At 56.7% G+C, this 22,741-nt stretch overlaps 1 protein-coding gene and 1 pseudogene across 13 annotated transcripts in view; one reads left to right on the top strand and one right to left on the bottom strand.

Annotated features, from left to right (window-relative positions):
* The window catches only part of ARAP1 (ArfGAP with RhoGAP domain, ankyrin repeat and PH domain 1), a 62,939-nt gene that overhangs the window by 22,109 nt on the left and 18,089 nt on the right, over nucleotides 1-22,741 (bottom strand). For 4 of the 13 annotated variants that reach the window (XM_070625870.1, XM_070625868.1, XM_070625869.1 and 1 more), the window contains exons 3-11: nucleotides 18,534-19,085; nucleotides 7,227-7,396; nucleotides 6,550-6,617; nucleotides 5,776-5,906; nucleotides 5,487-5,642; nucleotides 5,041-5,110; nucleotides 4,615-4,735; nucleotides 4,002-4,204; nucleotides 2,238-2,344 (exon numbers count right to left, since the gene is read on the bottom strand). In XM_070625870.1, coding sequence (XP_070481971.1) covers nucleotides 2,238-2,344; nucleotides 4,002-4,204; nucleotides 4,615-4,735; nucleotides 5,041-5,110; nucleotides 5,487-5,642; nucleotides 5,776-5,906; nucleotides 6,550-6,617; nucleotides 7,227-7,396; nucleotides 18,534-19,042 — 1,535 coding nt within the window. In that variant the 5' untranslated portion in view covers nucleotides 19,043-19,085. Of the gene's footprint in view, nucleotides 1-2,237; nucleotides 2,345-4,001; nucleotides 4,205-4,614; nucleotides 4,736-5,040; nucleotides 5,111-5,486; nucleotides 5,643-5,775; nucleotides 5,907-6,549; nucleotides 6,618-7,226; nucleotides 7,397-7,672; nucleotides 7,964-13,256; nucleotides 13,424-13,684; nucleotides 14,087-18,533; nucleotides 19,086-22,741 lie in introns of those variants that run through there. The other 9 variants (XM_070625872.1, XM_070625878.1, XM_070625873.1 and 6 more) reach the window with 8 other exon arrangements.
* On the top strand, nucleotides 371-757 carry LOC139084178 (small ribosomal subunit protein eS12-like; annotated as a pseudogene).

The following is a 22,741-nucleotide window of genomic DNA, read 5'->3' as shown; positions in this document are numbered from 1 at the left end:
CTGGGAAGAAATGATGCCTGAGCTAAGATTTGACAGATGAGAAGGGCTTAGCCAGGTGAAGAGGTAGAAGGGCATTCTTGACAGAGAGAACAGCATGTGCAGAGGGGCAGGGTGGCACACAGGGCATTCCAGGACCTGCAGGCAGGATGGGCCGACTGGCAGAGAAGAGGCTGGGAGACAGACAGGCACAAGCCTGTGCCAGGCAGAGGGGGTCAAAGTGCACCCAGAGGACAATGCAGAAGCAATAGAGGGTTTCAGTGGGGAGGAGGGGAGGGTACAGAGATATCTCCCCCTCTGGCTTTTTCTTTTCCTGCTGCCACCGAGTCGCGTGTGTGCATTTAGGATTTGGCTCCACCCATAACCCACCGCCATGGCCCAGGAAAGCACTGCTGCTGCAGAGGTAATGGATGTTAGTACTACTTCCCGAGAGGTGCTGGACACCAGCCTCGTCCACGAAGGCCTAGCACGTGGAAGCTGCTAAGCTGCCAAGGCCTTGGCCAAGCGCCAAGCCCATGTCTGTGTCCTGAATCCAATGCGTGAGCCTGTGTCTGCCGGGCTGGTGAAGGCCCCTGGCGCTGAACACCAGCTCAACCTAATTAAGGCTGATGACAACCAGAAACTAGGGGAACGGATGGGCCTCTGTAAAAGTGACAGAGAAGGAAGACTCGGAAAGTGGCTGGTTGTGGTGGTTAAGGATGACAGCAAAGAATCTCAGGCCAAGGATGTCATTGACGAGTACTCCAAAGGCAAGGAATGAACAAATAAAAACTTGGCTTTCAACAAAAAGAACAAAAAAGACCCCTCTGGTAGGCAGACAGGCAGCCGAAGGGTGAGGATGCGGGCGCCAGGCCAGAGGGCCCACAGGCCGAGGGCAAAATGGTGAGGGGCAGATGGGAGGGACCTGAGGAGGAGAGAGTGATGCAGGCAAGACAGGGGTGGTGAGGAGTTTGCACAGGGGTGAAGAGGAGAGGCAGGGGTGCCCAGGGAGGAGATAGGGGGCCCGGGAGGAACCGTGAGTTGAGGCGGAAGAGGGGAGATGTCCACAAAGTTGTTAGACATGCAGGTCTAGAGCCCAGGAGAAAGACCCGGCTGGAGACAGAGATCTGAGCTAAGGGCAAAGGAGATGAGGACGGAGGCATGAGGATGCAAGCGTCCGCCAAGCAGTTACCACGTACTGTGTAGGATAACAGCTTTACAAAGACTGCCTCATCCTGTTCATAGAGGAGAAAACAGGCGCAGAGAGGCCAAGTGATTCGCCCGGGTCACACAGTGACCCAGCGATAGACTCAGGATGTTATGGAGACGGAATTGTGTTCCCCTAGAATTCATAGGTTGAAGCCCTGACCCCCAGTGTGACTGCATCTGGAGATAGCGCCTAGGGTGATAATTCAGGCTAAATTATGTCCTAAGAGTGGGGCTCTACTCCGACAAGACTCGTTTCTTTATAAAAAGAGGAAGGGACACAAGGCTCTCTCCACGTGTGCACAGAGGAAAGGCACTGTGAGGACACGGAGAGGAGGTGGCCGTCGACAAGCCAGGAAGAAAGGCCTCACCAGAAACTAACCCTGGTGGCACCTTGACCTTGGACTTCCAGCCTCCAGAACTGTGAGAAAATAAACTTCTGTTGTTTAAAGCCCCCGCCTGTGGTATTCTGTCACGGCAGCTGAGCGGACTAATATATAGGATTTGAACCCAGGCCCAGCACAGTGCCTCGGAGGTGGCGGCTGAAGGTGCGGGAGTGGGAAAGCCTCCCCAGGGAGAGGACAGAGGGCAGAGACAGACCATTGAGGGATGGCTGAGGTCAGAGGAAATCAAGACGGTAGAGTCTTGGAGGCTCAAGGAGGCGCACCCAGGACAGGCCCCACGAGACAAGGAGTGAAGAGCATCCTTTGATCTCGAACAAGTATTAATGACAGATGAGCACTTTCGAGGGAGCAGGGCAGGCTGGAGGCGACAGCAGGGTGAGTGGCCGTTGCAGAAAACCGGTATGGGCAACTCTGAGAGCAGTGTGGTGGGGAAGCAGGGACGGTGATGGCCAGAGGGAGGTGGGGTAAAAGGGAGATTTCTTAGAAAGAAGGGATCAGAGCAGGCTAGCAAGTGAAGGAAAAGGACAGCAGGGGTGAGTAGGGCTGGGAAGGGAGGGGAGAGATCCATCCTAGAACAAGGAGCAGCATCCCATATGGCAGGAGAAAATTCTGGGCGGGAGTGAGGATGCAGTTGAGCAAGGGGAGGCTCACCTGAAGATGCGGTAGGGGGTGGTGAGGTCGAAGCTGCGCCGGTCTGCTTCCTTCACGTTGCCCACGCTCATGTCGATGAAGGTGATGCCAATGCCCAGGTGGTATTCCTGGCAGGCAGATAGGAAGGGGTGAGGCAAGGCCTGGGGGGTGGGGCTCAAGGCCCAGGGAGGGGACAGACAGGAGGGGAAGGTGGTACCTTAGAGACTAGAAAGTGCCTAGGAGGGAGATAAGGGAGGGCTCAGGAATCTGGGCATGGGAAAATGAACCCGGGCTCAGAGGCCATATAGCAATAGGTAGGTGGTGCAGGAGCCAGGGCAGTGATGGGAGGGTAACATTCAGGGACCAGGCAGGGGACGAGGTCAGAACTAGGGGCAGGAAGGGGGCAGGCAAAGGGCTGAGCTCCGTCAGGTGAAGGGAGAAAGAACAAGGGCAGGGCTGAGGGAGCAGGTAGGCCTGGGGAAGGGCTGAGGGACCAGGTGGGCAGGGGCAGGGCTGAGGGAGCAGGAGGGCAGGGGAGGGGCTGAGGGACCAGGTGGGCAGGGGCAGGGCTGAGGGACCAGGAGGGCAGGGGAGGGGCTGAGGGACCAGGTGGGCAGGGGCAGGGCTGAGGGACCAGGAGGGCAGGGGGCAGGGCTGAGGGACCAGGTGGGCAGGGGGCAGGGCTGAGGGACCAGGAGGGCATGGGGCAGGGCTGAGGGACCAGGTGGGCAGGGGGCAGGGCTGAGGGACCAGGAGGGCATGGGGCAGGGCTGAGGGACCAGGTGGGCAGGGGGCAGGGGAAGGGGTGAGGGACCAGGTGGGCAGGGGGCAGGGGAAGGGACCAGGTGGGCAGGGGAAGGGCTGAGGGACCAGGTGGGCAGGGGGCAGGGCTGAGGGACCAGGTGGGCATGGGGCAGGGCTGAGGGACCAGGTGGGCAGGGGGCAGGGGGCAGGGCTGAGGGACCAGGTGGGCAGGGGCAGGGCTGAGGGACCAGGTGGGCAGGGGGCAGGGGAAGGGGTGAGGGACCAGGTGGGCAGGGGAGGGGCTGAGGGACCAGGTAGGCAGGGGGCAGGGCTGAGGGACCAGGTAGGCAGGGGGCAGGGGGCAGGGCTGAGGGACCAGGTGGGCAGGGGAAGGGGTGAGGGACCAGGTGGGCAGGGGAGGGGCTGAGGGACCAGGTAGGCAGGGGGCAGGGCTGAGGGACCAGGTAGGCAGGGGGCAGGGCTGAGGGACCAGGTGGGCAGGGGGCAGGTGGCAGGGCTGAGGGACCACGTAGGCAAGAGAGGGGCTGAGGGACCAGGTGGGCAGGGGGCAGGGGGCAGGGCTGAGGGACCAGGTGGGCAGGGGGCAGGGGAAGGGGTGAGGGAGCAGGTGGGCAGGGGAGGGGCTGAGGGACCAGGTAGGCAGGGGGCAGGGCTGAGGGACCAGGTAGGCAGGGGGCAGGGGGCAGGGCTGAGGGACCAGGTGGGCAGGGGAAGGGGTGAGGGACCAGGTGGGCAGGGGAGGGGCTGAGGGACCAGGTAGGCAGGGGGCAGGGCTGAGGGACCAGGTAGGCAGGGGGCAGGGGGCAGGGCTGAGGGACCAGGTGGGCAGGGGAAGGGGTGAGGGACCAGGTGGGCAGGTGGCAGGGCTGAGGGACCAGGAGGGCAGGGGGCAGGGCTGAGGGACCAGGTGGGCAGGGGGCAGGTGGCAGGGCTGAGGGACCACGTAGGCAAGAGAGGGGCTGAGGGACCAGGTGGGCAGGGGGTAGGGGAAAAGTTGGCAGCCTGGCGATTCCTTCACACCTCCAGATTCTTGTAGAGCTGCACTTTGTCCCCTACCACGGCCACATACAGTTTATTCTTGAAGCCACGTAGCTCCAGGCTGCCAGCGCGGTCAGTTGGCTCTGGGCCTCGAACACCCAATGGGTAAGCGCTCGACAGCCGGGCCCGGGCACGCTGCTCGGCCACCGCCTGCTGCAGGGCCTGCATCCACTCCTTCCGCTCCGCTGCAGGCAAAGGGGAAGGAGGAAGCCCCGCTCAGCCTGGCAAGGAGCCCCCCAAGGGCTCCCAGTTCCAGGCTCCTCAGGCAACACCTCTGTCAGAAAGCCCACCTATCTCTGACTGTCTCAGAGTTCTCTGACTTGGACGAGCTCAGGTTCCAATCCCAGCTGTGCCACTTCGGCTGGGCACGCCATCTGCCTATCCGAGCCTTTTCCCCATAAATGGGAACCTGGGCTTCTGAGGACTCAGTGGGTGTCTCAAGCACAGAGCCGGCCAGGCAGTGCCCCCTTCCCTCCCCCACCTCACAGAGGGTTGACTCCTCTCTGGGTTTGACGTGAGGAGAGCAGATGTACCCTGGTTCTCCTCCCGCCCTTATAAGACTGAACTGCCAGTCTTCTCCCTGCCCAGTCCCCACCATCACTCTCTGCCCGGAAGGCAAAGGTCCGGTTGTTCGTGATCACTTCAAACTTCTGGTCCCCGATGGCAGCCACGTGGGAGATGCAGGCCACAGAGACAAAGCGCTTAGAGTAGGCATCCTGGGAAAGAGAGGAGCTCTAGGGGTTGGGGTGGGGCCCCCAGAGGCCCAGCCCCTCCCTGAACCCTCAGCCTCAGCTGAAATGAAGGCTGCAGCCCTATCTTCCAGAGGGGGTCAGGGACAGCCCCTATGCTGACCCTGACCACAGCCCACAGCCCACAGCTCCCCAACAGGCCAGGAGGACACACATCAAGTAGTCAGACTGGAGCACTGGTGAGGACTCAGCTTCACCCAGGTCCAGTGTTGGGGTTCAGTCTACGACCAGGCTGGAGCACGGGTCACGTCAGGGACCAACATGAAACTCACCTTGTTAGTATCAAAGTATCGCAGGTAATCGGCATCCAGTCTCACCCATCGCTTCTGATAGATATAAGATCTGGAGAGGCAGAGGCAGAGGGATAACAAAGCAAAGGATTGGGGATTAGAGGGGAGGTTCCAGGATTACCCCAGCCCCCTATGGCAGCCACATACAAAGTTAGGAAGAGCCAGGTTGAAGGATCCCAAATGATCACTGAGAAGACAGACTTTACCTACAGCAAGAGTGACCGAAATGAGACTCAGAGTAGGACTTCCCAACTTTAAGGGTAATAAAACATAGGTCTGATGGGGATGATGGGTGGTTACAGTCTGCCTGCAGGGAGACCTGATTAAATAACCTTGGCTCCTCTGGTTTTTGAGTCCATGATACCAGTATACTAGAGTACTGCCCGCTCCATGCCAAGCACCAGCAGGACCCAACAGGCCTCACTCACCCCTGTGGTGGGTTCTTGTCCAGCCAGCCGGCCTTGATGACCGGTGTGACAGGGGTGGGGCCCCCAGGCAGCCCGTCCATGGGGTATGGTGGGAGCTCGGGGATCAGGAGGCTGCTGGGCAAGGATGAGCTCAGGCTGCTGGTGTGCCATCCACCGCTGGGGGGGAGAAGATGGAATGAGGAGGGCTGGGGTGGGGGCTCCTGTGAAGGAGGGCTGAGGAGATGGGGGCTGGGCTTGGGGAAGGAGGACGGCTGGGTGGGAGAACCAGCAAAGAGAAGCGGACACTCACTTGGGGACGCCCTCATAGGCGTGGTCATCCTCATCTTCATCCCCTTGGTCATCCCCAGACAGTTCCTCCCCCTCGCTCAGGAGACTGGCCACACGCACGGCCCGTGGGACTCGGCTCACTGGGGGCTCCTCCTGTCCTCCAAGACCCGCTCAGCGTCATGCTTCCCTTTGAGGCCCAGATCACATCCACGCGGGGGCTGCCACACCCCCCTCTGTCCACTCCATCCCGGACCCACACAACTCAGCACTTTTACTTCTGTTTCCTCACACTCCCCTCCCCCACTGGCAGACTGCAGAGGGACCCAGGGAAACAGGGTCACAGAGACAGAGCAAATCAGTGCAGGCACCAGCCCACATCAGAGACGAAGACAGAAAGACAAAAGGATCGAGAAAAAGACGCAAGGGTGGAAACTGAAGACACAGAGAGAAAGGGTGACATGGGGACACAGAAAGTGAAACAGAAACAGAGGGACAGACACTCCAAGACAGATGTGCTGAAAACACCGAGGGAAGAGGGCACACACAGCCATGCAGATGCAGCTGAAGACTGTAGCTGGAGCCCCAAACCAGAGCCTCCAGACCCCCAGCCAGTGCTCTGGGGCCGTGCCTGACTCCTGACCGCCTGCACGGCAGACAGTGAAGAGGAAAGGGAACTCTCCTGGGAGCCCGCTGCCTTTCTCTACCTGGTGGTCCCAGGGTCTGAAAGGCAGCTGGGCAGCCCGCCCTCCACGCTGACAGGCAGCCAGCCCAAATCCTAACCACCACCCTGCCCCACCTTCTTGGTCATCACGCCAGCTGGGGCCCCTGGCCCCTCCTCCAGGACCTCATCGTAGTCAGAGTCATCTGGGGAGAGATGGGGTAGGGGGAGACTCAGAAGCAAGGAGCTTGGCCTCCCCTCCTGGGCACCTGGGCCTGGCTTCACAAAGGCCACCCTTGACCTGAGAGAGAACCCCACCGCCACCCACGCCTGGCTTTCAAGAGGCAGCACAGGGGACAGGAAGTGCTATTTATATTCTCGGGCCTCATAGGACGGCCCTGGGGGTGGCCAAAGGAGAGGCCAGGCTGCCACAGGAAGGTCTGAACAGGCAGCAAGCTGGGGGGCCACGGGCGGGGACTGTGTCAAAAAGGCTAAAAAACCCAAAGAGAATCAAGGATCAAGAAAGGGGGACAATCCAAGGAAAAGCAAACCATTCAGTCTTGGGAAATACTCCCAGACTTTAAACCATGGGCAACTCAAGAGGTTTGCCACATGCCGGCACCCAGCAGTTAGCAGGTCAGACAGGCTGGTGCTGTCTCCATTTTGAGGATGGAGAGAATGGGCTCACTGTCCAGGGCCACACAGTGGGCGGGTGGCAGGGCCCAGGAGAAAGGGGAGAGCGATGCTCGCAGACTCTCGAGGGCCCCAGTCCCAGGCCACCCACCCAGAACCCCATGCCTGGCTCGGGCACTCACCGAACTCTGGGAGCAGGCGAGGAGGTTTCGGGGGGATCTCCGGGGCGCTGGGAGGTGGAGAAGGGGGGTGGGGAGGCCCCCGGGGGAAGGCGGCTGGGGGCTCCTCAGGCTCTGGCTGGGTAGGGGACGACAGTGGCGGCAGCAGTGATTCCTCCTCCTTGGCGGGAAGGCTGGGAACAGATCAAAAGTTGGGCCCCAAGGGGTGAGCTCAGTACAGCTGAGTCACTGGGCCAGTGTCACCAAGCGACAGGGCCAGGACTCAAACCCACTGAGCCCCCAGCTCACCTGAGCTGCAGCAAAACTCAGACAGGAGCCCTCCTCTCCACACTGCCCTCCTGGCCCCGCTCCCTGGCCCCAAACCCTCCAAGCCTCCCCCAGAGCCCAAAGGCAGCAGGCACCTTCTTTGGCCTGCGTGAGCTGGCCCCACATTGCTGTGACAAACTCACCTGATCCCACCCGACTCCTCTTGCACACAGCTCCTCGTCTCTACTATTAGTCCCCCAGAAACCCTTCCCTGACTCCAAGGCCAGGTTCGGGCCCCTGGGCTCCCACAGCCAGTCTGTCACAGCACGGATCACACTGCTCCCTGCAGGCTGAGTGTCTCCCGAAGGGCTTTGGCGTCAGAGATGTGGATTTAAATCTTGCCTCAGTATTAGTTCCTGTGTGTCCTGGCGCAAGCACCTAGCCTCTCTGAACCTCAGTCTCCTCTTCTGTAAAGTGGGGACTACATCACCTACCTAGTGGGGTGGATGGAGGATTAACCAAGACAAGGGTGTCGTATGCCAGCACACAGGATGCACGAAGACCACCAGCTGGAACAAGGCGCCTGCCCCACGCATCCCGCAGGGGCCAGTGAGGAGCATGAGGGTGGGTGGGCAATCTACCCCACAGGTTGTTTTCAGGCTGGTCTACGGCCCCAGTGTTCCTGACAGTGATGGACAGCATATGACCACCACAAGGCAAGAAGGGCTGGGCGTGATCAGGATGCCAGGCCTTGGCTCCTGCTGTTGCCTCCCCCAGGAACACCCGTCTCCCTGGTCTCTGACTGGAGAATGTCTCCTCATCCTTTCTCTCCAAACTCAAGCCCCCCTTCTCTGGAAGTCTTTCCTGACCCCTCCCTCACGCTCCCCCTGCCCACATTCCCCTCTGTTATGAGCTTTAGACAAATTATTCCAAATACACTTTTTAAAAAATATCTCCCTCCTTTGGTCCAGGTGTTGTCCTGACTCCGGTCTGTGTGCTCTCAGGACCTGTGGCTCCTCCCTGTCAGCCCGCACTCCCCTCCTCTCCGTGTGCAGGGAACAATGAACAGAACCCTCCCCTTCTGTGGAGAAGCTACCTGCAGCTGGCTTTCCTACTCTGTTCCCCCAGAAACCTGCTAAAGGCGGGAGGTCAGCCATGCTCCCAGACCACAACGCCTCTGGCGAAAGTGGCCAAAAGTGGCCCGAGTAAGGAGCTGCCCCTGGACTGGGAGAAACTGTGAGTGATCTCTCGACCTGGTGGAGAAGCCAGAGCTTTTGGCTCGGCTGAGTGTGATGGCTTCAGCCTGGGCACATCCCGTGCAGGGACCTGAAACCACACCTGTGGGGTTGTTGGAAGACATGTTGGCTCCTTGGGGCAAGAGGTTTGTAAGCCAGGGTGGCTCCCACACCTGTCCGCTGTGAGTCTCAGTCTGGCCCCCCGAGTTGTCCCCTGGAGGGCCACATAAAATGGCTCCTGGACAGCCATGTGGCTGGTGGCACTGACTGCTCCAAGGACCCCACAGCAGAGGAAGACCTGCCACTGACCTGGTGGCAGCTGCTCCCACCCTATATGCTTCTCAGGGAATCTAGGCCACGTGGGCCTACGGTAGTCCTGAGAGCCCGCATATCCAGCTGGGCTTCAGAATCCCCCCTGGTGGGCGCTGCACCAGGCTGTCTCCCCTCCTTGACCCTGAGTCTCTTTAGGGCAGGGCAGTATCGGACTTGCCTCTTATCCCCACAGCCCAGCACAGGGCTTGGCTGAGTTAGCAACAAGAGCATGTTAAATGGGTGGGTGGAGAGACGGACGGGTGGATGGGTGGATAGGTGGACAGGTGGGTAGGTGGATAGGTTGGCCATTAGGGTTGAGAAGGAAGCAAACGAAAGGGTGAATGATGATGAAGAGACTGTGAGTATCCACAGGCCCGAGGGCACGACCTGAGGTGTTGCCCCCAGGTGGTCAGGTACAACGTCCTTGGACACTTCTCGACAGGCAAAGCACTCTACTACACACAGCCTCGCAGACTCCAAGAGGAAGGGGCCCTTGGGGGCCTGGCCTGTGATCAGCTGAGAGCAGAACTCCAAGCTGTGGGGCCAGGACCAGCCAGACCGACCCAGAGGAGGTGGGGACAGACTCCACCCCTCTACCGACAAGCAGGGCTCAGCGGGCCTGGCTCCCCAACCTGCCCCAGCACTGAGGGCCAGTGCTGCGGGGAAGGTAGTGGCAACAGAGCATCCTTAGAGCCCATGCGAGGGATCTGCCCCTCCTGAGGCCTGCCTCCCCAGCATGTGGGTTCCTTCAGACCTTCTTCACGAGTGTATGCTCGGCACTCCTCAGGGATTCATAAATAAATGAAGACCTGGATTAACTAATTCTCATTAATTCCTTCATTTACTCATCGCTAGGCATCTATAAGATGTGGCTTATTGTTACTCCCACTTTACAGATGAGGAAACTGAGGCACAGAGACATGAAGTAATGTGTCCTTGACCCCTCAGCTGAGGTTTGCACTCAGGTAGTCCAGCACCACAGCCTGCAAGCTCAACCATCGGTGGCAAATGAGGCCACAGCGGGGATCTGAGGGCTACACTGAGGGCTGCCTCCTCACACTGGCCACCCCGACTCAGGATCTAGGCAGCTGTGGAATTGACGTTCGGTCCAAGAGGGAATGTGATCACAGCTCTGACGGCTACTGTGACCACAGAAGGGAGAGAGGAACAGATGCAAAGGACTCCCCTCCCAGTAGAGCATTTGCAGGAAAAGGACTAGGTGCCAATAAGGTGGGAGCAAGGGGGCCCCTCATAGACCTCCAGGCCTTGTTCTAGCCACCTCCTCCAGGAGGCCTCCTGGCTGACCCCTGCCTGCCTACCACAGGGGACCCAGGTCATGCTGAGTCAGGGCCAGGCTCAGAAAAGGAGAAGTAGTGTCATGTAGGAAAACCCCAGGGGAAGGGACAGTGCCCACAGAATGGTCCCACCGAGCCCAAGTTCTGGCCACTCAGCGCCTGGACCTCTAAGAGTGGCCCCAGCTCCAATCTGCAGCTGAGGCCCAGCTGGGATGTTTCCCACCAACCTCTGACCTACGAGACCAGAAGACTGGCCCCAACCCGGAGCCCCAACTCTGAACATGTGCTCCGTAGCCCCACCTCCAAGCCTCTGCTCACACCGCTCCCTCCGCACTGCCCTCTCCCTACCACCCCAGCCCATGGAAAGCCTATTGCACCTCAAAACACGGCTCACTGGCCTGTCCTCCAGGCAGCCTCCAAGATGCCCACACAGAGCTGCTCTCCCCCTGCCCCACCCCTGGCTCCCCGCTCCTTCTGCCCCGTTCTCCTCCAGCCAAGTGACACGTGGACCCTTCTGCTCTCCCCACTATGCCCACAGCAAGACCAGGTACTCCCGGGCAGGGGCTGAGGCACCCCAGCCTGGGTCCTCGGCCTAAGAAGGGCTATGGTACCGGATTAGGGCAGATACACAAGCCAACATTAAATCTAGGAGTTGGGGGCCATGGCAGGGTCCCGAGTCAGGATGAGTAAGAGTACAGTGACCGTCTAATCCACCGTACAAACAAGAATGTTTCTGAAAGTTAAAGAGGCACTATTAACAATGACTTGAGGGCAACAAGTGTAAATAGAGCCAGTCCCGAGCTAAACGTGACATGTGGTCACTCTAGTTAAGAGATGGAGCTTTGGAGCCAGGCAGACCTGGGCTCGAATCCCAGCTCAACTGCTCATCAGCCTGCGACCTCATAGAGCAGGTCCTTTCGCTCCGAGCCCCACTGTCCCCTCTGATCTGCTTCCAGGCTGACTGATAACTCGATAAGGAGAGCCACTCTGCATGTCCTCAGCACAGCTCTCTCACTAAGGCTCTGGCTGAAGGAGGCTCAGGCTCCACAAGCTGAGCCAGGCACCTGCTTCAAAGCCTCCTCCTCCTCCAGGGTGGCCACCGGCTCATCCTCCATATCTTTCTGTCCACATCAATCTCTGGCCAAAGGAACTAGAACTCACCATGAGGGCAGGGGGACCACAAAGTGGGGCAGCCGGAATATCTCAGACTGGCCTTGAACCCATCCCAACACACATTCTAGCCACCCCTGACTGAGCTGCATTCCAGAAAGGCATTCTCTCAGGCCTTTGCATACGCTGTTCCTTTCACCTGGAACTCTTCCCTGTCTGGCCACCTCCTACTCTTCCTTCAAAAGGTCCAAATCACACATCCTCCCCCTCCACTTTGTGCTTTCCCTCACGCCCTAGGCTGGGCTGGGGCCTCCTGGGGACTCCTCCAGCCTTCACACTTCTGATCTCTCAGTCCAGTTATGTCTGTCAATGTTTACTTCACTAAACTGACCTCAGAGGACCAAGGACCCAGGCCAACACCCTGTCCTGGAGTCAGGACCTTCCCACAAAAGTGTCACACAGGCCGGCCTTAGAGGGACCTGGCCAAATCCCCACCCCTGGACTCTCATTCACCAGCGGGGCCGACAGGCGGGGTCAGGCCCAATGATCTGGACATATCCATCTCCGGCCCCTTCCCATAGGGAAAACTTTCCCAGCCGCTCACTTCCTCATTCTTGCCCTGGCCTGGCCCTCAGTCCTACACTTCTTGCTTCCTCCGTGGCTGCCCCAGCCCTTCCTTCACATCATGAGACCCGAAGGTCAGCCCCTCCAGCACTCCCTGCTCTGTTCTGTTTACTTCTGCCCAGGCCGCAGCACAGAAGCCCTCCATGGGGTTTCAGTTGCTTAGATGTGATGTCTGCAGAATGCCTCTCAGCTTTTGCACATGCTGGGAGCCCCCTCAGGCCAATCCCTCTCTGTGCCACAGCATCATCCAACACAGAGAGGGCTTCAGCGAGTGTGTGTTGAATGACTGAATGACCACAACCCTACTCATGTCCTGATCACTAGAGAAGGTCAGCAGCTCACCCACCCCTCCATAGAGCAGCGCCCGATTAACCAGGTATCCACCCTGACAACCAATGCCTCACCCAGCTCTTAGCACTTCTCCGTGAAATAACAACTAGCACTTGCTGAGTACCCACTATGTGCCACGCATTCTGCTGGGGGCCTTTTTTCATTTAATCCCCACAATGACCTGGATCATCAACTCCACTGTGCTCAGGACACGCCTCCTCCTCCAGGAAGTCCACCCAACTGCTCCCTCTTCTAAGCTTACACATACTGTTGGGTCCTTCATGGCACATCTACCACCAGGCCGACACTGAGCTTCCCCACAGGCCAGCCCTGCTGTCGTGGGCAGGAGGAGACAGAGGCCTGGGTCTCCCAGGGCAGCTCTGTGCACTTCCGAGGCCTGGCCCTGTGCCGGCTGGTGAGGGCAGCAGGGGCAGGAAGTTCAGCCCTCAGGGAGCTCAGGACTGTACTGAGCCCCTCTCCCCCATCCCGGGTGCCCAGCCCAGGGCTGGCCCGGCAGGAAGAGAAGGTGCAGGTGTCTGCTGGGCCCTACGGAAAGGTGAGCCAGGGGTGCAGGCCAGGGCCAGGTGCACGGACAGGACCTGGTGAGAGGCACCTCTATGTCCCCAGGGACCTGAGCACACGCTGTTGAGCTCATTAGGGACCCACAGTAATCAGGCAGAGGGGAGGCCAGCCCAGCCCCCCAACAACACAGGCACCCACTGCACCCCAGCCTGGGAAGGAGGAGTGGGAACCACACTGATGAAGTGCCAGCCCTCAGCAGGTCTCCCTGTCACTCTGGACTCAGGGGACAGGCAAGGCAGTCAGCTGGGAGCTTCCCAGAGCCACTGCACCCTGTAACTTGACCCTGAGAGAAAGCACACCTAAGCCTCCTGAGGCGTCCTCAGGGGGGTGGGGGAGCCAGAATGGAGCAGATCAGCACTGGGTCCCTGAAGGGCAGAGATCCCACGGAGGAGCAGTCTGTGCGGCCCAGCAAACAGGCACGGTGGATCCCAGTGGACAGGACAGGGGCTCATGCGGAGATGGAGACCTGGGAACCCAGGGCAGGGGAAGGGAAGAGAGAAAAGGAGAAAAGGAGCAGGGGAAAAACAGAAAACGTGGAGAAAGTGAAAGAAGAGAGAAAATTCTGAGAGCAAAAAAGGGAGTAAGGAGAAAAGCACCACAGAAAACCCAGCCAGAGATGACAGACAGACAGACAGACAGAGATTCCTACCCTCCCAGGCCCTCAGAAGGAGCCCATCTCCTCCTTCCCGCCCCCCTGACAGCCCAGCCCAGGGCTGCCCCTGCTCACCCTCAAGCCGCCCGTGGCTCTGGCCAGGCGGCCCAGCAAGTGCTCCGGCGCTGCGTGCTGCCGCGCAGCCTGTGGCCGACCTGGCTGGGCTCGCAGACAGCCTGGCCCCTGTTCCCGGGGTGTGTCTGAGGACTGTCTGGGTCCAGGTAGGCTCTGCGTGCCTGTGATTCGTGTCCCTGCGTGTCTGTGATCACTTGTCTGCGTGTGTGTTTCTGTGTACAACTGTGGATCTGTCTGGGAGAGAGTGAGTGAGAGTGTGTGTGTGCGTGTGTGTGTGCGTGTCTCTCCCCCTGCATCCAGTTCTGGTCTCCCCTGGCTTCCTGCTCTCTGCCTCCCCCACCCCCTGCAGCCCGGGCCAACACACACTTCCTGAAAACACTGACTGAGAGAGAAAAGTCACCCAGAATCCCCTGGGGCAGACACTTCCTCCCCGCCCCCAGGCCGCCCCCCCACTCCAAGCTGGAATGGGACAAGCCACCCCAGTGCCGTCTAGCAGAGCCTTACAGAGTGGACGCCCAGGAAGCCCTGGCCCTGGCTGGCCCCTCCCCACCCTCACAAGGAGGCTGGGAAAAAGGCTCTTTGAAGAGAGCAAGTTCTGCCCTGACAACAAGTGATCAGCCTTCAGGAAGTCCAGGGATTGGCTGGGCTTCAGGGCAGTCAAGGGTATGGATGGGAGTCCCCACAGTCTGCCTCCAGCTGGCAGCTGCCCGCTCTGGGCAAATACTCTCTCTGCCCCAGGTATTGCCAGGCATCCAGGCATCAGAGAAGGAAACTGAGGCCCACAGCAGTCTGAGAGAGGCTCTGCAGAGTGACCCTGGAAATGATCCCTCTGCCACTCTCGGGGAAGCCGGCTCAGAGGTTCACATCTATGATACGTGGAGCTGAGTAGACTGGGCCCCAGGCCAGAAGGCAGGGTCTGAACACGGGCTTCCCCTCTGCAGGGCTGCGTGACTCTGAGCAAGTTTCTCAGCATCTCTGCACTCATCAGCAAGTTCTCTACTACATGCTTAAATAATGGTGGAGGTGCAGACCCTTTAAGGGGGAAGTGGTGTCCTCCCAGGCCCAGCAGAATGGTGAGCGTGGTTTTAAGAGGCCTCACCCAGCTGCGACAGGAAGGAGGGGACCCAGCCCTCTCTGTGAAGTCCTCTCTCTTTCCAAGATGTCTGGGGCAGCACGGGTTGGTAATGGGAAGGGATCTGGGGTGCTGAGCTCAGGGCCCTTTAACCCTACTGTCCAGTCCAATGTGTGCTGAGGGCACCCAGTGGGTGCTCAGTCAGCATGGGCAGCACATACACTCAGCGCCTGGCAGCAGGGACGCTCCTGCAGCTGCATCTATTCACTCAGACAACGTACACTTTCTGCGGGCCTATTAGGCACCCGGCACTGCTCCAGACGTTGGGGATTCAGCGGTCAACAAAATCCACAAGGATCTCAGCCCTAATGGAGCTGACGTTCTAGTGGGTTCATCTTCTTGGCAGCACAGGCACACACAGGCACACAAACTGGCTCACACCTAAGAGCGCACAAATACACACACCAATTCACATCACCCACAGCACATACTCACAAATGGACTGGGGCTGTTGGAGTCCCCACTGGGCCAGGACATGTGGGCACACGTGTGTGTGCACACAGGCCCTGATGAACAGGCATACACACCACACACATCACCACTGGAACTGCATAAATCCCCACATGGGTGTACATATTAGGATCACACGTCACCTCCCTTAGGACCTGTGCAGACGTGTGAATACACAGACACGCTACTACCCTGACAGCTTGCACAAACACACACAAACTGGCCAGGTGTGCCCTCACATGGAGTCACTCCCTCAAGAGTACACACAGGTACACACAGCAGAGAATCCCAAATTCTGCTGGAGAGCCTGGTGATGGTCTGGAGCCGGACAGAAATGCTCACTCAGTCACCACATGATCTGGTGTAGGAGGCCCTAAAATTGAGAGTGAGAGTCACTAGAGGGTGCAAGAGAGGACAGGAATCTCAGAAAACGGGGACTCCTGTGAGGGGGGCAGGCGCAGGCCAGGCTGAGCAGTCCTCCACTGTGTACCAGGGAGCCTGGGGTCACAGGAAGGGGCTGTGAGGGGACAGGGTAGCTAGTCAGGTTCCAGCCTGGCCCCCACCTGCCTGGCCTTCACCTATTACACACAGATGAGGCTCCATCTGCCACGAGCTTTCCTACCACTGAGCTTTAAAGACTCTGGACACCCCGGGAGCCCAGGGTGATAGGACAGCAGATGCCCACAATCCCAAATGTCAAAGTGGCCAGGACACAGGAGGCCAGGCTGGGCAGCTCACCTTCCACTACGCTCTGCCCTAAGGAATAGTCCCAAACTGTAATGAAGAATTGTCTATAAGTTCTCTCAGCATGGAATGAGTTTTGGGTCCTCTAGCTACAAGGGGCAGACTCCTGACCATGGGAACCTGGCCTCCCCTAGAAGTTGGCCAAGTGGTAAAGTTCAGACTGGGACTCTGAGAGTGGGGGCCAGGACCCTGGGGTGTGGACAGAACCCTTGCTCTAGCCAACAAGTCTCCTGAACTCAGACGTTAGCACCAGGAGGGCCAAGGAGGGCACCTGATGGGGTAATAGGCCCAGAGCAGCTCTTAGTCGGAGTCACAGCTAGCTGGGCCTGCCCCAGATATCCAGTCTCCTGGAACCCAGGCCTCCATTCCCCTACTGGGGGCTTTCGTGAGCTCCTTATGGACAAGGCCCTGCCTCCTGCCTTTGTTCACCCACTCCCACGCCCCTAGAGACAGACAGACAGACAGACACATACACACACACTCTCTCTCTCTCCATCCTGATGATGGAGTCAAAGGAAATAGAAATTACTCCTGCATGCAGGAGAATGGCGACTAGAGGGCGCAATGGCACCAAGAAACTGCCAAGTAGGCTGCAAGACAGGCTCCCGGAGGGACCCCAATACTGCCCCCAAGTTGTGTGAACCTGGAAAGGCACAAACCCTTATTGTGTTTCCACCAATCAAACCTCAAAACACCACAGCCTTGGCTCGGCCTTCAAGGCCCCTTTACTTAATGCCCCTCTCTGGGCAGGGAAAACCTCCAGACCCTCCCACAGGGGCTCCCTGAGCGTTACTTGACATGGATCCAGCCAGTGCTCTCCTCCCTTCTCTGAACCTTAGTTTCTCTGCTTGAAAACAGGACACAAATCCCCCAGAAGGCCTGAGCAGGGAAGAAACGGGATTGTGTAAGCAGGGCACCCAGCATAGTGCACAGCACAGTCATGCACCACATAACGACATTTCGTCAGTGACAGACCACATATGCGACAGCAGTCTCATAAGATTAGCACCATAGAGCCTACGTGTGCAGTAGGCTGGACCATCCGGGTTTGCGTAAGTACACTCTATGATGTTCCCACAACGATGAAATTGCCTAACGACGCCTTTCTCAGAATACACCCCTATGGTTTGACACATGACTGTAGTAAGGACCAGGAGACCTCTCTCTGCACATCCCTCCCTCCTCCAAGAAGCCTTCCCAGATTAGACTGACTTGATCCAAGTTCTACAATAAATCTCCACTATACCCCTGAATACTTATCCAGCCCCAGCTGGGGATGTTCCCTCCCGGCTGGGCACGCCAGCCAATGGCAGGAAGGGCGGGCACACGTGAAGGAGGTTAAAATGGAATGTCCACAGAAGTAGGAGGAAACTCAAGGAGTACTAGGAGCCAGGAGGGGAGAAAAGAGTTCTGAGGAGGAGGAAGGGTGAATAGGATGTGGCCTGAGAAGTGTCCCCAGGAGCTGGTGACATTTGGCAGGAGCAGTGTGAAGGAAGAAGACAGGAGCACAGCAGCAGGCCCTGGGCAGTTTCTGCTCCCCCACAGTGAGCTCATCACCCTGGGCTCCCTGTCCTGGGCTCCCCATCCTGGCTCCCCGTCCTAGGGTCATTTCCGTCCTGGCTCCCCGTCCTGGGCTCCCCGTCCTAGGGTCATTTCCGTCCTGGATTTCCATCCTGGATCCCCATCCTGGGCTCCCCATCCTAGGGTCATTTCTGTCCTGGATCCCTGTCCTGGGCTCCCCATCCTAGGGTCATTTCCATCCTGGATTTCCGTGCTGGTTCCCCGTCCTGGGCTCCTGGTCCTAGGGTCATTTCCGTCCTGGGCTCCCCATCCTAGGCTCATCACCTGAAGCCCCATTTCCTCCAGATGCTACCTCCTGATGCCAGAATGTCCTCCCATCTCCCAGTATCTCACACTCACCAGGCCCCAAACTGAACTCCAGACTTCCTCTCAAACTCACTTCTGTCCCTGGGTCCCCAGATCAGTGATGGTACCACCATCCACCCAAAACGGAAACCTGGATACTGCTGTGTCTCCCCGTGCCTTCTCTGCTCGTGCCCAGGCTATCCCCAAGTCCCATGCACTCTAGGAGCCAGCTCTCGCTCCAGTCTGCCTCCTTCTCTGCAGTCGTGTTAGCACAGCCTACACGGGGGCCTCTCGCCTGGCCCTGTGCCCTCTCACTGGTCTCCCAGCCTCCTCCCCCATCAACCTCACCAGCAGCCAGAGTCATCCTTCTAGCAGTCAGCTTTCAGCCGATCACTCTGCTTAAAACCTTCCTCGCTGCCCCCCTGGCCTTCACAGCATGGCCCACCAGGACCATCTGCAAGCCTCACCAGCATTCAGTAGTCAGCCACACCGTCCGCTCAGAGTGCCCCAGACGGCGCTTTCCAGCTCTGAGCTTTGCATATGCTGTTCCCTCCACCGAGGCACCTTTCTTACCCCAGTGCCAGAGGCCACAAATGCCCCCTCCACCCTCTAGGGTCCTCTGCCATGTTCCTCCCACCCTGGATGGCATCCACTCACCTCACAAGCAGGCGGGAGGACCCAGTGCGGGGGGGCACAGGTGGAATGCTTAGCTCTGCCAAATGCCGCTTGGCGGGCAGTGGGGGCACCACAGGGTCCGGGGCAGCTGTGGACGGTGCGGAGAAGCAGGCAGGTGGAAGGCAGCTCCTCCGGGGTGGGATGGGTGGGGCAGGCAGTAGCCCCTCATCCTCTCCCGCTGTGGGTAGTGGCTCCGGTGGAGTCGTGGGCACAGGCGGTGAGCGGAAGACATGACGCTTCATGGGCACGGGCCGTGGGGTGGAGCGGGGTGCAGGGGCTGGGGGCGTGTGGGCACGGAGCAGGCCAGCCAGGATACGGCGGCGGTGGCCGGGGAGTAGCATGCCCATGTCCACCAGGCGGGCATCACTGAGGCCTTGGCACTCCGTGGCCCACAGCAGTCCGTGCTGCTCAAAGAGCCCAGTGTACTGCTCCAGGTGCAGAGCCCGCAGCCACTCAGCCACTGACAGAGCTGCATCCCCGGCCTCTGCCATGGTTCCTGCCAGCAGAGGCCAGCCAGCAGGACTCTGTCCCAACCTGGAACAGACAGATGGGCACAGGTGAGAGGCATGACCAACCAGGTGTAGCTCCTCAATGAGCAACCCTCTGTGGCTCTCCAATGCCATGCGGTCAAGCTCTGTCCTTGAACTTTCTCCCCTGTGCTTCACGTGCCAGGCAAGGCCAGGTACCGCCAGGTCTCTGAACACACACGCTTTTCCCTCTGCCTGAAACCTGACACTTCCACCCCCACCCTCCATCACACCCCTGTGGCTTCCTAGCAGCCAGCTCACATCTCCTCCAGGAAGCCCTCCAGGACCCCCAGAGTTGGTACCACCCCTAACCCCCATCCACAGCCTCAGCCACTGCTGCGAGGCTGGCAATGGCTGTGTGTGGCACACACACCCTCTACTGCCCTCTGCACAACCCAGGCAAGGGCCTGATTCCTTCTGAGGCACCAGTTCCCAGCTGAGGGCCAGGCCCAGGAGCTTAGCCAGTACACGTGGGACTGCAGGATACCAGGGCTGGACCCCCTGCAGGCCTAGTCTAGGGGCTGAGCCGCACCCCACCTCCATGCCCCTGGAGGAAGCGGAATGCTGGAGGAGGTAAGTCAACCCAGCATCACAAGCTTCTGGGGCTCTGGCCCTGTGAATGAGTCACCCCTCCCACCACCAAGGTGGGAAAGTAGGTAATGTATAAAAGGCCATTCATTCGTTTGTTCATTTGAAAGAGTCTCATACTGGGCCATGGAGACTCAGGTCCTACCCCCATGCTCCAGAGCTCCTGGCCCGGCAAGAGTCAGAAACGGACAACACAGAGAGACAGCGATTCACAGATCAAAAGAGAAAAGTCATCTGATCATCTCCACAGACACTAAAACTCAGTACCCAGCATACTTAAAAACCTTACCAAAATAGAAAAGGACTGATCCTTACTTAAAGTAAAAACCAGCACCACGCTTAATGGGAAAACAATAGAAAAACTTTCATTAAAGTGAGGAATGAGACAAGGATATCCATTTCTTTATGACTACTACTATTATTATTATTATTATTATTATTACTCACATTGCTCTGAAAGTTCTGGAGAACAAAAATAAACAAAAAGGTATAAAAATTAGGAAGGAAGATACAAACTACGAGAATATATGAATATGAATAATATGAATTTCGAGTTGGAAAATCCAAGAAACTCAACTGAGAAACTATTACAAACAATGAAAGAATTTAGTAAGATAGTTGGTTTCAAAATTAATATAACAGAAATCATTATTCATAAGCAACGACCAGGTAGAAACCAGGATGAAAGAACCCATTCACAACAGCAGCACAAAATACAAAAACACCAAGAATAAACTTAACAAGGGATGTGCAAGATCTATACGAAGTCAAATTTGGAGTGTTACTGAGGGGCAGAAAGAAGATCCAGACAAACAGAAAGACATAGCATGCTCCACATCACCAAGATATTAATTCTAAGTTAATTTATAAATATGCACAATCCTATTAAATACACACACAGAATTTTTTTGGGGAGCTAGACAAGCTGACTGGAAATTTCATGTGGAAAAATAAACAGGCAGGAAGAGCGAGGAAAATTCTGAAAGCAGGGGATGGTGGAAAGGAAGGGTAAAGAGTGAGAATCAGCCTCACCACGTTAAAATATATAAAGCCAGATTAATTAAAACAGTCATGCTACCAGCACTTAAACAGAACAGAAAATTAAAAAATAGACCCAAATACATATAAGAATTTGGTATACAACAAAAGTAACTCAAGCTGGTGGGGAAAAGACGGAGTATTAAGTTGTTGGGAGAGCTGTGGAACAATCTAGAAACAAATTAAGTTGGACCCTACCTCACACCTTACAACAGGATAAATTAGAGATGAATCAAAGATTTCATAATAAAAAATAAAACCCTGGAAGGATTTTAAAAATCATCTCAGAGAGGCAAAAGCGTTTTGGAAATGCTACAAACCCAGAAGGATAAAGAAAAGAGTGAGATATTCAACTGTATAAAAATCAAACATTCCTGGGGCTGGCCCCGTGGCCGAGTGGTTAAGTTCGGCTCCGCTGCAGGCGGCCCAGTGTTTCGTTGGTTCGAATCCTGGGTGCGGACGTGGCACTGCTCGTCAGACCACGCTGAGGCAGCGTCCCACATACCGCAACTAGAAGAACCCACAGCGAGAAATATACAACTATGTACTGGGGGGCTTTGGGGAAAAAAAGGAAAAAATAAAATCTTTAAAAAAAAAAAGAAAAAAATCAAACATTCCTGCATGATAAAAACAACACCATAAGCAAAGCCAAGAGGTAAAGGACAAACCAGGGCATGTCTGCCACTCATATGCCAAACATAGGGCTAATTTTCCTAAAAGTTGAAAAGCACCTAGAAATACAAAACAGATCAATAACCTAACGGAATTATGGGCAAAGGATACGAACAGAGAAGTTCACAGAAAGGGAAATATAAATGGCTCTCAAACATGTGAAAAGGAACTTAACCTCCCACACTAAGCGGTGAGAGGTGAGGCATTCCCCGGCAGCCAGCAGCAGGAGTGCCTCTCAAGGGCAGGGCCACAGCAGCTGGGACAGCCCCAGCGCTTCTGCTCTCCAACCCAGCCACCCTCAGTCACGTCTCCTGCAGTCTTACTGGCACACGCTGGAAATGACCATATAGAAGGTTATGGTTTTAGTGCTGCATATAAAAACAAAAGATTGGAAATAACCACAATATCCATAAATCGGAGAATGGTTAACTAAATTATGGTGTAGTCATACAATAGAATACTGAGCTGCCATAAAAAATGAGAAAACTTCTTACATATTGACATGTTGTCATGTGAGTAAAGAAAGGTGCCGAACAGTATATATAACACTCTGCCTTTTAGGTAGTGAAAAAAAAAACAAAGGGAGAGGAGAGATAGGTACGCATCTACTGGTCACTGCATAAAACATCTCTGAAAATATGCACAGGAGACAAGGTGGGGCTGGTTGCCTCTGAGGAGGAAAACTGAGGGCTGAGGGGACCGGGGGAGCAGAGGCAGCGCCAGATTTCACAGGGCCTGACGCTGACATAATTTGGATGCCCTCCTTACAAAAAATACAAGATTATCATTTTGCAATATATAGAAATATCAAATCATTATGTTGTTCACTCGAAACTAACATAAATGTTATATGTGAATTACATTGCAATAAAAAAATTTTAATTAAAAAAAAAGAGTATCTTACTTTTGTAAAAATTTATAAAGACACAAGACCATGTGTACACACTGCCCGGGCCCCTCTCTGGGCCCGGGAAGGATCCAGAAGCTCAAGTCCATCAGCTTCCTGGAAACCCACCCCTGGTTGGGAGGGACGCACTCCACTCCACAGGTGTTTCTATCACCCAGATTTTGAACTACGTGAATATTTTTTAAAAGGCTCCTGAGGAACAGAAAGGAAGATAAAAACAAACAAAAATACATTCTTGGGTAAGCCGGCTCTCAACATTGTAAAGACATCAGTTCTTCCAGTGTTAAGCTATAAGACAATCCCAGCTGGGGCCAGGCCTGTGTCCCAGTGGTTAAGTTTGCATGCTCTGCTTCGGTGGCCCAGGGTTTTGCAGGTTCGGATCCTGGGTGCGGACATGGCACCGCTCATCAGGCCATGCTGAGGCGGTGCCCCACATGCCACAACTAGAAGGACCCACA

The sequence above is a fragment of the Equus przewalskii genome, chromosome 6 (genome assembly GCF_037783145.1).
Source record: "Equus przewalskii isolate Varuska chromosome 6, EquPr2, whole genome shotgun sequence".
Taxonomy (NCBI): Eukaryota; Metazoa; Chordata; class Mammalia; order Perissodactyla; family Equidae; genus Equus; species Equus przewalskii.
The sequence above is the reverse complement of the archived record's forward strand: the minus strand, read 5'-3'. Positions and strand labels throughout refer to the sequence as shown.